Below are 15,477 nucleotides of genomic sequence, written 5' to 3' on the forward strand. Positions count from 1 at the left end.
AAAAAAAATAATCTAAAGGATAAAAAATATGTATTTACTGATAGTATAGACATTTATATCACTGAAATAATACATGGAAAGGAATACAAAACCTGCTTTGATTTTAGCATTGCTTAAGAAGATACTATATAATACTAAAATTATTTAGACACATGAAAAATCAAAACATTCTAGCAAGATCATTGGACAGAAATTTTAGTGTACTTATAAAATTTATTTCCAATTAAACAATTAACAAGTTATTTCTTAACCAGTAATGCTTATTCATATTAAAAAATGGAATTTGTGACTGACAAGGATGCTATTGCAGCTTCCTAAATAAAATAAGAAAACTAGAGGCCATACTCATAAGTGAAATAAATCAGATTCACATGTGTAAAATCGTATTGTCTCCCTAGTGTAAGAACCTGAAAGGAATAATAGGCATAGTAAAATGGGCAGAAACTGAACATATGAAATAAACAATAAAGATGAGGGAAAGATCATGCAAGTGTACATTCAGGATAGCTGAGATGATTGTAGTTCTCATTTCCATCAGTTTTTTTTTTCATTTATGTATTTGATATGGGGTTTCACTATGCAGCTCAGACTCATAGTAATCCTCCTGTTTTCAGCCTCCCCAGTGCTGGGATTACAGGCATGTGCCACCACGCCTGGACTGGGTTGTTAGCTCAGCACCCCTGGGGGTAGGGCCAGCACGGTGTGCGGAAAAGGGGATTGAGCCCAGGTCCCTGTGCTTGCTTAAGCAGGCGCTTAGTCCACTGAGCTATCTTGACAGCCCTCCACCAGTTTTTTTGAGATTAGCAGTTAATGTTCAAAATTCTCATGTTCAGTAACTCTATACACTATTATCTATAGTCTTAGCAACTATATTGAAGACAGCAAAGTGCAATACAAAAGCCACAGTTGAATATTTCTCATCTTACTCTTCTAAATACGTATACTTTCTAACATCATATCAATTAATAGTCTCTCTTTAAAATAAATTTATAAAAACATAAAGTAAAAAAGGACAAGAAGCATTAAAGTTTGTTGAAAGTGAGCATTAATGTTAATCTGACCACTTTTGCATGTCCATGTCTGTTCATCCGAACAGCTCGCTGCTTCAGAGGCTCACGGCTCTGTTGCTCTTTTCTTGTCCTCAGGTCTTCTGTGCTGCAGGACTTCTGTGCTGACTACAGACCTGGACAAAGCTCACAGATCCTGGCACCCTTCCCTGCTTTCTGATTTCTTTTTTTTTCCACTTTATTTATTTATTTTTATTGATTTTACTGAGAAACAAATATCAGTGAGCCAGGTTCAAAACTGATTAATAGGACAGTTTCAATAATTAATACATTGTACATTGTTGTCTTTGTAGTGGTTATCCACTGTACAAGATGCAGACATGATATCCTGTCTAAACACTATTAGTACAAATCTTTCTTCTCATTGAATTAAGAGAAAGTAGCTGTATATCTATCCTATTTTGTATATACAGATACAAAATGGTCCTTCGTTTATATCCACTTTTTTTTGGTTTAGTTTTGTCCAAGATGGGTATTCCATTGCCATTTAAATGTTGCAGGTGCGTGAATTCAACAAAATATTCCAATATAGTCCAGTAGTCCATAATAGTACTGGATTTTCTGTAGGACTGGCAATGTCAGAAGTAGTTGACTTGAGCCTTTTACAGCTCAGCATATTAATATGGCTTTACTTTTTATACTTCATTTTTATACATTTCTGCTGGATGGTTAAGACCAAGATAAAGCAAGACCTATATAACAAGAAATGTAACTTCTGTATCTGACAAGGTCAGTCAAGTAGCCTCAGGATTTACCCTGAAACCCTGTACCGCAGTTTGCAGATATTTTGTCAGCGTCAGCCATGTGGATGAGCCATGGCCATTGCTTGAACAATTTGCTCTCTGTGTGCTTTCTGATTTCTTGATGCCTCTGAAATTGAGGCCAATTTTAAAACAGTTTCTAAATAATGTGGCTTTGGCAAACTCATGAGAATCATTCCTGAAATGTAATAGTTCTTACTTGCCTTTCTTCAGGAGGTGATGCATTAGTTAAAAAATATTGTTTGTGCTAGTTTTGAAATATGGGGACAATGAAGTGGTAATCACATTGGAGATTTTTGTACTTGTCACTGATTATCTCATTTTAAAAAGAATATTTAGACATAAAAGAAAATATGTAATATAGCAACCAGTGTTAAATTTTTATTCTTGTTTTGAAAAATCTATCATGTGCACTGTCGCTTGTTATTGCTTTTGTCTTTGTTTCTGCTATTTGTTTTTAATCTTTAAAATAAAATAAAACTAGAAAATTCTGAAAAAAAATAAAAGAAAATTAACGACCCATAAATTTATCACACAAATACAACCACTGTTCATTTTTAAGGCACTTATTTTCAATGCTTTCTAGTTTTTCCAAAACTATAATTATTAAGAAAGTTTATAGGCAGGCCAAATAACTCAGCGAATTAAAGTGCCTGCAAGCAGGGGCAGGGGCCAGGGTTTCGATCCCCAGGCCTGCTGTACCAGCCCTGCCCCCAGGGCATGCTGAGACAGCAATTGAGACTGGGCGTGGTGGCCCGTGCCTGTGATCCCAGCTCTTGGGAGGCTGTAAACAGGCAGATCACTACAAGTCCGATCTAGTAGTGAGACTCTAAACACCCTATAGGCCCTTCCCTAAAATACAAAGAAAGAGAGAGAGAGAGAGAGAGAGAGAGAGAGAGAGAGAGAGAGAGAGAGAGAGAGAGAGAGAGAGAGAAAGAAAGGAAGAAGAAAGGAAGAAAGGAAGGAAGAGTCTATATACATTTCCATACATCTGTACAATTCTTGATTTGAGATAGTTTTTTTTTTGTCTTGCTTTTTCATTAGGATATTTGTGCCATTTCATTCAACTTAAGCACCCAATTATGGATATGTCACCATTTACTTTATGATTTCCTTCACAGAAAAATTTCAGAGTTACAGGGAATGCTGGGCCACCTTTATGGTTGAAGATGTCTCCCTGTTTGGGGTGTGTCCATGGTACACTTTCCAAGAAATGCTATTTCTACATGAATTGGTCTAAATATTTTTAGGTTCTTGACATATTAACACCCACACCTAAAGTTTCTTTATGATCATAAACTAGTGTATAACCCAGTGCCCTGGTCACCCCATGACTGTGTGATGAATGAACAAAGGAGTGAAACATGACCTCATGCTTCCTCGTTTCTCCATGTGGGGATTCCTTAATTCAGTTCATTGCATGGGGGTGGGGCAGAAAGCTGTGCCACTGTTCACATCTACACCATCCCTGTCGTTGGGAGGCCACAAAAAGCAGAGTTTCGGTTCTATGGGAAGAAATAGGACAGAGAAGTCTTTTATAGATCAGCTCTCATGGGAAAGGAGAGCAGCCCTGAGCCAACGCATTCCCCTCTCCTACTCATAAGGAGACTATTTCCATATAAGAAGCCAGAACAGATCATGAGTTTAGATAACTCAGAGATGCTATTCTTGGATATCCTGAGCCCCTGTGGTCACCAAAGACTGAGTTATGCAATGCGCACATGACAGTATTACCATGCTTCAAAGTTTCCCTCTTCACCCCCAGAATACATTCCCCTTTGGCACAGGCTGCCTACAAAAGGAAGAGATGATGGCTGAGACACCAGAAGCACAGGAGCAGCACCAAGTACCCAGGCCTTTCTCGGCTCTGCTGACACTCGAGCCCAGACTCCACTGACTCTCAGCATCATGAAGGTCTCCATGGCTGTGCTCGCTGCCCTCCTGTGCACCATGACCCTCTGCCACCAGGTCTTCTCTGCACCACGTGAGTTTGTGCTGTTTTTCCAGGTGTCCATTATCTACAGCCATACCACCCTAAACGTGCCCGATCTCATTTGATCTCAGAAGCTCAGCAGGGTCAGGCCTGGTTAGTACTTGGATGGGAGGTCTACTCCCTGGTATTAGGGCAACACTCAGTCTTATGTTGTGGGCTCAGAATATGCAAGAGAAAAAAGAACTTTATGAAGGACTAGAAAACATCTTGATATGTCTCTTTCATATTTACAAGGGGCCATCGCTCTCCTAGTCCCAGTCTCTGAGAGCCAGGCTTGGGGTGTGCAAGGCAGTTGCCATACCTTGTGCAGATGGAAGAATGGGTCCTAAATAAGTGAATTTTCAAAAGGCAAGATGGAGGTCTGGTTCCTTCCTAATGGTGCCACCTATTCACTAGCTGGAGTTCTATCTCAAAAGAGATGGCACTGTCTCCTCTTTCACTGGGGCATGATGTCTTGAACTGGATAAAATTCCCTGAAGAGAGATGAAGTTAGAGAATAATTTCCCAAATCACATAGGGAAAAGCAGAGCCCATGGGGAAGAGTTAGAAAGAAAGAAGAGGCAGAAATGCAGAGGCAGATATTTCTAGGCAAAGGTGTCAAATGCCCACCAGTGACCAGTTTTCCAGCCTCCACTTAGAGCAAGGCCATTGTCCTTAATATGAAAAGGAGCAGCTCTGGGATGGCCCTTCCTTCTAAACCATGACTTGGCTCACTCTGCCCTTCCTCTGCAGTTGGTGCTGACACACCGACAGCCTGCTGCTTCACCTATGTGTCCAAGAAAATTCCACGCCAGTTCATAGCTGACTGTTATGAGACCAGCAGCCAGTGCTCCCAGCCAGGTGTCATGTAAGTGCAAAACCCCCTACCTCATTCTGGGAACAGTCCTCTAGGGCACAGACCAGCCAGGAGAGCCATTCTAGAAAGACTCCTACCTTATCAGTTACATAGAACCTCATGCTTGGAGATGTCACCTGGCTTGGTAGAGGTGATGGTACATAATGAGGAGGGCTGCCGCAGCCTCGAGGAAGGGGACAAGAAGAAGGTGGAAGAATGCTTTAAGGGACCCCTGAGTCGCTGAGAGTAGCTGTCTAGCCTGACCTAAGACAAAACATCCCTGAGCTACTCAGGACATAGGCTGGGATGACAGGGACACCGTGGTCCCAGAAGGCCCTCACAGGAGTCCTGAGTGGTTGATCCTTTCTTTCCTCTCTTCACAGCTTCATAACCAAGAGAGGCCGGGAGGTCTGTGCAAACCCGAGTGAGGCCTGGGTCCAAGAATACATGAATGATCTGGAGCTTAATGCTTAAGTGGCCTGGAAACAGTCATGGACCCACAGAACATGACTGGGAGGAGCAAGGATCTCACCTTGGAAGCCACCCTATGACCTCCACAGCTACCTCTCCTATGGGAACTTTTAACTTAAGTCTTAATTTATTTGTGATATTTAATTTTTTAATTTAATTTTTTATTTTTATACTGATTTTGTGACCTTTTGTGTGAAAGATCTCGGGATACTTTCTTTATCACCAGTCACCTTCCCTTCTTCCATCCTGTTTGGTGACAGTTGAATGGCTGTCATCAGCTACTTCTATGCAGACATGGTACAAAAGATGCAAAACTGACACATACATAATGGATTCTTTTATTCTGTGCTGTGTCTAGCCTAATGAAATAATAAACATTCTTTTAAAACAAGTAAACTGACATTCAGGCTGATTTTGTTTTCTGACCAATCACTGGTTACGAGAAATAAGAGAAAAAAAGTGGGAAGATGTGAAACACAAGGATTTGGGGTATGAAAAAAAGGAGACACAGAAAGACTTCACTTTACACTGTAGATACAGTTCCAGAGCAGTGGAATTACAAACTTTTATAAATCAACTCATAATATATCCATGCAAGGAAAACTCATCACTTCAATGGGTGCTCCTTAGGAAGAATATTCAGTAGTGGATATTTAGAAGTCAAATTTTCTTAATAATAAGTGATAACATTTTTTGAAGCTTACTCAAAACTGAGTGCTTTTCATGCATTGTCTCAAGGTCCAGAAGCCCTCAGTTAAGAGAGAAGTTCAATGGGCTCCAACATTCCTTAAATATAGATATTATGGGCAACAATTTATAAATCATGGTAAGTAAAGTGGAAAACACTACTGGGACAAAGGGAAGAAAGATGCATTGTGGACAGGTCCCCAGCAACTTCAGAACTGAGACCCAACAGGAGTTCCCAACTCTCCTCCATGGGACATATTCTCCATGAAGACATCTGAGATGTCATAGGAGAGGAGCAGTATTAGGGTTGTGAAGGAGCTGCCTACTTCCTCCGACTAGGGGTTAGGAGTCGGGTGCTTTCTATAGGTATTGAGCAATAAACAATTGTTTGCGGGCCAGTCTTGTGGTTTCTTTGGAGGGTAACTCCCTTCTAAAGATAGTAGTCTTCCAATCTACTTGTTTCTGACCATTTCATGGATTAAGAAACCAACAGCAGAGAGGTTTTCCAAATGTGTACTCTATTTTTTATTTTGACCTGGGTTTGAAAATGTGCCCAGGCCAACCTCTGGCACCCTGTGGAGTTACAGGGTCACATGTGCAGGTGACCATCCTCCACCCTCGGCCCAGAGCCACATCCTCCTTGCAATCTCAGAAAGAGCTGATGGTCATCCAGATTTGGTGATGTAGGCCTCTGATCTATACTTGTAAGACTGAAGCAGGAAGACTGCAAATTCAAGGCCAACTTGGGCCATTGAACAACACCCTGTCTCAAATTTTTAAAAGGCAAAGAGTGTATCTTATTGGTGGAGTGCTTGCCTAGCATGGATGAGGTTCTGGATTCAATCTCTAATCCTTAAGCACTATCACTGTGTATTTAAGACTGAGAACGTAATTATTTCCTAGGAAGGGTAAAGAAGGAGATCCAGGGCTGCAGTTGGGCCACACAGGAACTCCTAAGCCTCTCACTTCCTTGCTCCATGTACAGTAAATTTATCTTAGAATACAAATTTCTGCAGTTACATTCCTGCATGACTCCAAATCCCTATGTTCTCAGTCAACAGGATGGAAAGGACTTGCTCAACAAAGCTGAGTTGTTTTTCCTTTACTGGTCTCAGATGAGCCCCCTTTCAAGGCAACCTAGGCCCTTTCCTAAAGGACCTTATTGATGAACACGAGGGGTGGCTGTCAAATTCCAACATTGAGAATCAAATTCCTTAATGCTACAGTCTTAGTATTTAGTAGAGGAACTTAGCACTAAAATAGATCGGGCCACAGTTCAACCAGCGCTGCAATGCTGGTGTTTTGCAAGACGTAGCACCCAGAGTGCAGTTTGGGTAACACCTGTAATCCTGCTAGGCATGTAGGTCCTAAGACCATCTCCCAACCTGGGGGAGGTGAAGGGATACACTCTGTGTTTATCTAGCCTCCAAGTAATTCTGACACACAGCAAACTTCAAAATCCATTCCTGTTCAGTGAACCCCTGAATGTGCACATAAACTCCCATGCGCAACCCAATTCTCCAAGTTCCCCTTTGCTCTTTCCTGTCCTGTCACCTACAGATTCACTGAGCACAAGCATCAGCTAGCGAAACTGCACACATCTCCCCTTTCTTTAGTGTTCCTTAGTTCCAAGTTACAGGAAACGTCCTCCCTGCAAGGGCATCTGCCAGAAACACTGACAGCCACAACAACACTAAAGCACAAGTCACTTTAATGAATATAGATACTGATTGTCTATGCTTTTTGTTCCACTGGACTGTAATTCTTGCTGACCTATGTGAAGGAGATGAGATGTACAAGGACAAAATTTCAGAGGAGGCTATTTTTGGAAATAACGGACAACCTAAGTGCCTACCTGTCTGGGGCTGACGTACCTTGCCTTGAAAAGTTCTATAAAAGAAACTACCTTAGGAATACTAGTAGGATGCTTGTTGCAGGTGACAGCTTACAACCCTGTAATTCTGCCAGCTTGTTGCCAATAAAAGCATGTCTTTCTCTTCTCTACATCTGAGTTCACTGACTCCACTGGACAGCAACAGAAACAAACTTTTCATGGTTACACTCAACCTTGTGGCCTCAAGCCTGAAGGGTTACAAAGGTAACTCTGGCCCCAGACACCTGATGCGGCAGCAGCCAAACAGGGATCCAGGGCCGGTGGTCTCTTTCTGATCTCCCTGCCATGTCAGAATATCTGGATGGCTGCCCGTATCTGAGTGTGGCACGAACTCTTGATGACTTTTGTGGAAAACAGTGAGTCTGCATTCATATGGGGCAAAAACATTAATTTGTTTCAGATTTGGATGACTTAGAATTTCAATTCTAAGCAAATGCTGTGATTATGAAAACAATTTTCACTAGGTTGCTTAGGTTAATCAAGGCACACACTGCTCTCTGTGGATAGGGTAAGCTTCACCTGATGACCTGTGGCATCATTCTGTAGTCACATCTGTACAGTTAGAACAGCTGTGGGATAATAGAGAAGTGTCTGCTGTGGCAGAGGAAACCATGAGTACACAGCTGTAGGCCTTCAAGTGTGGTCCTGGGATGGCACTGGGATTTCACCTGCTCACACTGTGGAAACCACCTACCCATACATACCCCAAGTCCAGTGGGTGAGCACTTGAACTATTGTTGCAATGCCTTCAGCAGTGTGGTTACCCAAGATCCCCCTTGCATGTGCAAGACTTCCTCTGCCTTCACCCCAGTTTCCACTTCCCCATAGCTGAGGGCTTATCCATTAAGACAAGAGGATATGACTTGGGTCTCTGAAGGAGGCTGGCAGCAGTGAGTGGCCTTTCCCTTTCTCAGTCTGCCCCAACTCTTGGACCCTTGCTGTCCTGTTCACTGACCATACTTGACCTAACTGGGCTTCTGCTCTCAAGGCTCTTTCCGTTCCCCAGTCTCTGGCTGAGGTCAGGGCATTTCACCAAAGTCCTATGGTCAGTCCCAAGTAGAAAAGACCTTCCCAAAAGATTTTCAAAATGCTCTAGGCAGGCTGGGCCAGATAGGTCAGCCAACCAACGTGCCTACTTAAGCAGGTGCAGGGACAGGGGTTCAATCCCTGGTGTGCCATGCTGCACCACCCCAGGGGGGCATGCTGAGAGGGCAAATGAGACTGGGTGTGGTGGTGCACGCTTGTAATCCCAGTGCTTGGGAGGCTGAAAACAGGAGGATGACTACAAGTCCGATTGACATAGTAAGACCCTGTAGACCCTGTACTACATATATATGTTAAAAAATGCCCTAGGCTAATCAGGCTCTTATTTCCAAAAGAATTTTAACTTTCTATTCAACATACATCAAAGGCAAGGTTGAATCTTTCCCATTTAGAGAAGCAGGAAAACTGAATATTTTCAGCAAGAGGAACAGCTGCACTGTAATTGCTTCCCAGTGGTCAGTGAGGAAGAAATTCTTCCCTGTTCCACCTGACAGGTGAATTCCCAAGAACTCTCTTGTTCTCTTTGCCAGCAGAACTAGAGTAAGAGGCAGACTGCTTCTTTGGCTATACCTCCTGCAGATAAATAGATAGATAGATAGATAGATAGATAGATAGATAGATAGATAGATGATAGATAGACCAAACCTAGATGAACACAGAAAAATAAACAGGAGAAAATTGTGAAACAAGAAATCTCCCACCTCCGTCCAGTTCTCCACATCCTCCAACCCTTCCCCCTAAACTATGTTATCCCCCAACTACTTTCTTCTGATTTTATCTTTGGACAGAAGGATTTGGCTCATTGGTCTCAATGAGAAAAAACTCTTTCCTCAGAGTTGGCCTAGGCCAGTGGTAGCAAACCTAGGGTGCACTGGGCTGTTTGTGTCACTGAAAGATCTGAAAGATTTTCCATCACTGGCTGAGGCCCTTAAACAATCAGTGCCCTTTTTGATGACTCACAGCTGTCCCCAAAATGATAAGTGACTGTTATATGAGACTGATAGTCAGTGGCAGGCCAGATTTGCTCCTCCTGTCCATCTCCGTGAGGAGGCAGGACATATAAGGACAAGGCCAGCAGAATATGGAGTTGGGAGCAGCCTTCCAGGGCATCAGCAGAGGGTGCAGGTCACTCTAAGAGCCTCAACCTTTGAGGACCATGACCTTTGCAGCAGGATTCAGGGAAAGTCACAGAGGTGTCTTCTGGCCTGACCTGGTCTGAGTCCCATATGGAGTCAGGTATAGGAAAGAGAGGAAAATGAGGAGGCTGCCTGAGGACAAACTTTCAGTTATCCTAGAAAGGGCAGGGGCCTGAGATTTGAGGAAATAGTCCTCAGAAAGTAGTAAGTTTTAGTTTTCCAAGGCAACTGGGCACAGAGAAGGTTAGGACAAGGAATTCTCTCCCCAATTCCTTAATTCTCATCACTTTGTCTCCCTTTTTGGCTTCCAACCAAAAAGGCTGACAGATCTCCAACAAGTCCACTAAATTGGTACCAAGTGCACCCCTGACCTTGGAATTGAATTCCTATGTGACATGGATGCAGAAAGAAACCAGTTATATCTTATGGGTAGATTAAGGAGTAGATACTTGAGAGAACGCTATGAATGTTCTTTCAGCTCTCCACCTACTCTCTACTATGGGCTTGTAGCAAAGAAACCACAGTCTGGGACTCTTCACATAAATGTAGGTTTATTTAGCCTCCATAAAATTTGTCAGGCATTCATATACTCCTTACTGCTTGCTGAAGAAATTCCTACCACACTACCTACATCTGCCCTCCCCCCTCCCTGCCAATCACATAGTAGTTAACACATACTTGGGTTGTGTAAGTTTAGCTTTTTCTAAAGGACATGGACCCAGAAGCATCAACCAACAAGTAGTTTTAGACTGCTGTTTGCAATTTCTTTGTCATCTGTGTGAAATAAAGAAACAACTGTTTTTAGTAAACCTGTCTTAAGATTTTAGTGTTTCTCTCATCTCTTGATGAACAAGGTGGAAGTAGGAAAATCTGAAGAGGAAATTATTGGAAAGCAACTTACCACAATGCTTGTACTTACCTGTTCCTGTGATGAGAGGAAAACGTTGTTTTATTTGTTTATTTATTTTTATTTTATGTATTTGGTACAGAATCTACAGAGTCTCACTATGTACGTTGGACTCATAGTGATTCCACTGTTTCAGCCTCACAAGTGCTGAGATTACAGGTCTGTGCCACCATGCCCAGTCTCAGTCGCCATCTCAGCATGCCTCCGGGTGCTCTACCTAAGCAGGCACGTTAGTCTGCTGAGCTATCTGGCTGGCCCTATAAAACATTATTTTAAAAAGCGACAATTATTTTATCAAATATTATACATGTTATATGTCTGTTTCTATACTAGCAAATTCATATATATATATATATATATATATATTCATGATTTTGAATTCATTTTTCAAAATGCCAAGATTTCTTAACAATTATACATTGTCCTTTCAATGCCGTGATGTCCACCAAGGGTTATTAATATCTGAATTTGATGAAAGAGGAAATGTTGACTCAGATTTAAAAAAAAAACCTTTTCCCAGTGTCATGTAGCTAATTAACAGTGTGGCTAACAATCAAACTGAGTGCTATGTTCCTTGAGGCCATCAGAAACTAGGATGATTGTAACGTTCACAGCAACATTTCTTTCTTTTTTTTTTTTTTTGAACTTCTGAATTTATTAATACTTAAAATCCATTAACTATTTAAAATGCAATGTATAATGCTGAGGACATTAGCAAAAGTATCATGAGATAAAATATCTGTATAAATAGTAACATTTCTTGGCTGTGAATCTGAGAAACCAAATTTTCACACCTCATCCTAGTGATTTACAGGTAGACCAAAACCTAAATGCTCTTGACTTAGTCAAGAAGGTCTTATCATTTTTTAATAAAATGTTGATATATATATATATATATTAATAAGCACATTACCTGGTTATTATTTTCCTAGACTGTATGCTTCAGAAAAATCTATGGCTAATATTGGAGAAGGCATATGCAGTTGGCCAATATGTACAACTATACTCCTATTCTTAGGACTGAATTATTTATTAAGCTTATTATGTCAATCAGGCTTAGCCAACTCTGGTCCTCAGAAGAAAACTAGCATTGCACCTGTTTGCGTAAGTAAAGTTTTATTGACACACAAACATGCCCATTTGTTCACATTATCTATGTTGTCTATGACCGCTTTCCCATTACTGTGATAGAAATGAATTGCTGCAACAAAGATTATATGAATAACAGAGCCAAAATTATTCACTATTGTGCCCCTTACAGAAAAAGATTTGCTGACCAATGACTCATTATTTGTTTAAATATCAGAAGGCTAAACTGTTCCTGCTGCAACATTAAAACAGAGCTATCCAACATACTTGTAAAAAGTGCAAAATGTCTTATATGGATATGTCCTACTCCCTTCTAAACAATCTAATTTTGGAGTATGAATAGTAGAATTCTAGCCAGGAATTGTGGCCCACCCTTGTAATCTCAGCACTTGGGAAAATGAAAGTAGAAGAATTGCCACAAATTTAAGGCCAACATGAGGTACTGTCACAGTTACTCTTCTCTTATTGCTGAGACAAATACCTGACACCCAAAATTAGGGAAGGAAAGGTTTATTTAGCCCATAGTTACTGGAGGTTTCAATCCATGCACAACTGGCTCCAAGGCAGAGTGGCACACGGCAGAGAGCAACTTTTTATGGTAGCAGCAAAGAACAAGAGCTAACAGGAGGAGTAGCAGCAACAGTAACTACAGAGAGCAAGTCTTTCTGTCTCTCTTATATTACACTCAGGCTATCCACCCCAGGAGTGTAGAACTCACACCCATAATCTCAGAAGGACTCAGACCCATAATCCCAGCCTTGCATCATGAATCAATGACAAATTCCAGAAACTACCCCATGCACCATGACTGCTTGAGGCTTTGGGAGGACAACTAGACACAAACCATAACAGGTACCTAAGCAAGTTTAAAACATTTTGTACTACATAGAGATACTCTGTCTCAAAAAATAGAGTAATTTTGGAAGCCACTATTTTTGAAGAGCAATTGCACAATGTTTAGCAAATTAAAAAATGTGCATGTTTTTTAATGACTATCTTATTTTAGGTAACTATTTCAAGAAAACAATATTTATAGCCACAGTATTTATAGATATAGTACATGGATATTCTTTATAGTTGTGTTTGTAAACACACCACATACAAATAAATTCTTCAATATAAGAATAGCTTAAAGCATCCTGGTACAACCATCTAGTAAACATAAAATCATTGAAAAGAATAAGGACCAATGAGATAGCCCAGTAGACTAAGTGCCTGCTTAGGCAAGCACCGGGACCAGGGTTCAATCCATGGCACCACATGCCATGCTGGCCCCGCCCCAGGTGTGCTCAGCCAGCCCCTGAGACTGAACCTGGTGGCACATGGCTATAATCCCAGTGCTGGGGAGGCTGAAAACAGGAGGAACACTGTAAGTCCAAGCTGCAATGAGACCCTGCACCAAATACATAAAAAAATGAAATATTGTAGATACAGACATGCTGAGATGAAAAATAAGTACCAATGTAAAACCATTTACATGGAATATATATTGTATATGTGTATTTCTAACTAGGAAGATATCTATAACACTATATTTGTACTATACAACTATGTATAATAATGATTTGCTTTGATAAAGCTGTATATAAGTACACAGAACAACATATAGGTATGTATATTTTTACAAAAACATAAGAAAACTATTTTGGGTAATATATACCAACCTGTGAAAAGCAGTTTCTTCTAGTAAATATAATTTTTAAGAAATAACGATTTCTACTCTTCATTTGTTTTCCTTTAATGTTCTGTAAGTATGATTATGTGATGTTTAATACAAAAGAACCTAATTTTTTATGAGCAGAATATATTTATTGAGGGAAAGAAAGCTCCTGTCTGAGAGAGGGACAGGAGGGGGGCCTGAGTGGGTTGTCCCCGGCCTAAAGTTTTTAATTAAAAAGATAAATATCAAAAGATTTTAGAAGTTAAGGGCCTACCTGCCCCAAAAGTGATCTCCTTTTTCTTTGTTCTCACCTCATCCTTCCATAATACACTCCTAACTTTAATATGGGTATCCAGATATTTCAAAAAAATAGCTGCAAGACTGGAATCTTCTGTTGTGAGCATCAGCCTTTATAACTTCAATCTGATGCAGAGAAACTTAAGGAAGATCTATCAGTGTTCAATTATCCACTGTATCAAGAGATCAAGACAACAAATAGATCTTGTCTAGGTCTATGGGGTACAATTTGACTGGGCTTCAGCATTCATTTTCATTCTCTCTGCTCTCCTTTCTTTCTCTACACACACACACACACACACACACACACACACACACACACACCCTACCAACAAGACTTTTATCTTGACATATTGTATAATCCCTTTCCATTGTGAGATATTTACCCTCTGGTCTTGCCCACCACCATAGCAAAACACCCAGCCCTAGTGTGAAACCATTACCAGGACAGACAATAACAGCAATCCCTGACCTGGATGAAGCCGTAGTCTCCTCCTTTCTTTTCCCATGTGCTCTAAACTTAAAATATTTTACACTATTGGCCAGTAAAATTTCTAATATTTTCAAGAGATGCAGGGCTTATTTCATATCTTGGCAAGAGGAATACTGCGTAAACCCTTCGTGCCATGAGGAATCCCAAACTGACCTCTTATAATAATAAAAAAAAAAGGAAAAGCAAAAGGCAATAGCCTAAGTGAGGGTGTGTACTGGTTGGGAGTTCTCACTGGTGAGCAGATTTTGTAAGGGTAAATGCTAAGAGAATGGCTGCTTGCCACTTAGTCTGCACCTTCCCTGCTTTGCAGTTGTGCTGCACTTGGGTGGCTAATTGTGGCCATGGGACTCTAAGCTTAAGTGAAGACCGTGGGACTCCAAGCTTACCACTTCTGGACCCAGATAGTTAGGAAGAAAACTGCTTTTTCTGTCTTTTCCTCCCTTATTCTGAGTCTATGCCACAAGAAAGATGTTGCCACCATTCCTGCATGGTCACTTCAAGGAGAGCTGTTATGGGATTGGTCCTATTCAGAGTGCAGCTCTTGGGCCTCTCAGCAGCAATATGTGGTGCTCAGTAGGAAAGAAGAAGCTTGTGCCCCACACCTGTAGACTCAGGGTTTCTTGAATGGGTTTTGGGAATGTGTATTTAAACAGACCCAGTAGAGGATTCTGATGTAATTAAATTCTGAGTATCAATGACCTGGCCTGTATCAGATTTTGTTAAATAGAAAAGTATTTTTATTAATCTATTAAGATTGATTACCTAGGTATAGCCTAACATACCCTATTATGGAGTGCAAACATGGAATCATTCATTTCCCTCCTATCACTGGTCCTACTTTACACATTCCATAAATCTCCTCACTTGCTTGTCAAATCCAGTCATTGAAATTCTTTCAGCTGAAAACTCAAATTTCATTGAAGCTGTAAACTCCCTGTTTCCACAGAAGTACAAAAATGATTCAGTTTGCTTGTGAGATGCCTTCTCTACTTCTGTGTCCCACTTCTCTGTCATGGTGTGGGCACAGGCAGCCCACCTGGAATGATATAAAGATAAAATTTCCTTTAACCACCCACAGGCGCAGCTAGGCCCCCTGCTTTTTTTGTCTGCACCTCCTATCAGTACTAATGTTAGTGCTGGTGG

The 15,477-nt window shown here is 41.0% G+C and overlaps 1 protein-coding gene and 1 pseudogene across 1 annotated transcript; both read left to right on the forward strand.

The window, feature by feature from the left end:
- LOC101581230 overlaps positions 1-1,175 on the forward strand; it is an 8,928-nt pseudogene extending 7,753 nt beyond the window's left edge.
- Positions 1,176-3,651: 2,476 nt separating this feature from the next.
- LOC101584743 (C-C motif chemokine 3-like 1) lies at positions 3,652-5,197 on the forward strand. Its single transcript, XM_004642986.2, has 3 exons — positions 3,652-3,812; positions 4,554-4,668; positions 5,040-5,197. Exons 1-3 carry the CDS (start codon positions 3,737-3,739, stop codon positions 5,128-5,130), a joined length of 282 nt encoding a protein of 93 aa, XP_004643043.1. The 5' UTR covers positions 3,652-3,736; the 3' UTR covers positions 5,131-5,197.
- Positions 5,198-15,477: the final 10,280 nt, after the last annotated feature.

The sequence above is a fragment of the Octodon degus genome, unplaced genomic scaffold (genome assembly GCF_000260255.1).
Source record: "Octodon degus isolate 3935 unplaced genomic scaffold, OctDeg1.0 scaffold00164, whole genome shotgun sequence".
NCBI classification, from domain to species: Eukaryota; Metazoa; Chordata; class Mammalia; order Rodentia; family Octodontidae; genus Octodon; species Octodon degus.

What these genes read in the sequence shown, in the direction of transcription:
- LOC101584743 (XM_004642986.2), top strand. Translation starts at nt 3,737, where the DNA reads ATGAAGGTCTCCATGGCTGTGCTCGCTGCCCTCCTGTGCACCATGACC. An exon ending in CCAGGTCTTCTCTGCACCAC is followed by an intron (nt 3,813 to 4,553) that starts GTGAGTTTGTGC and finishes CTTCCTCTGCAG; the next exon opens with TTGGTGCTGACACACCGACA. An exon ending in TGCTCCCAGCCAGGTGTCAT is followed by an intron (nt 4,669 to 5,039) that starts GTAAGTGCAAAA and finishes CTCTCTTCACAG; the next exon opens with CTTCATAACCAAGAGAGGCC.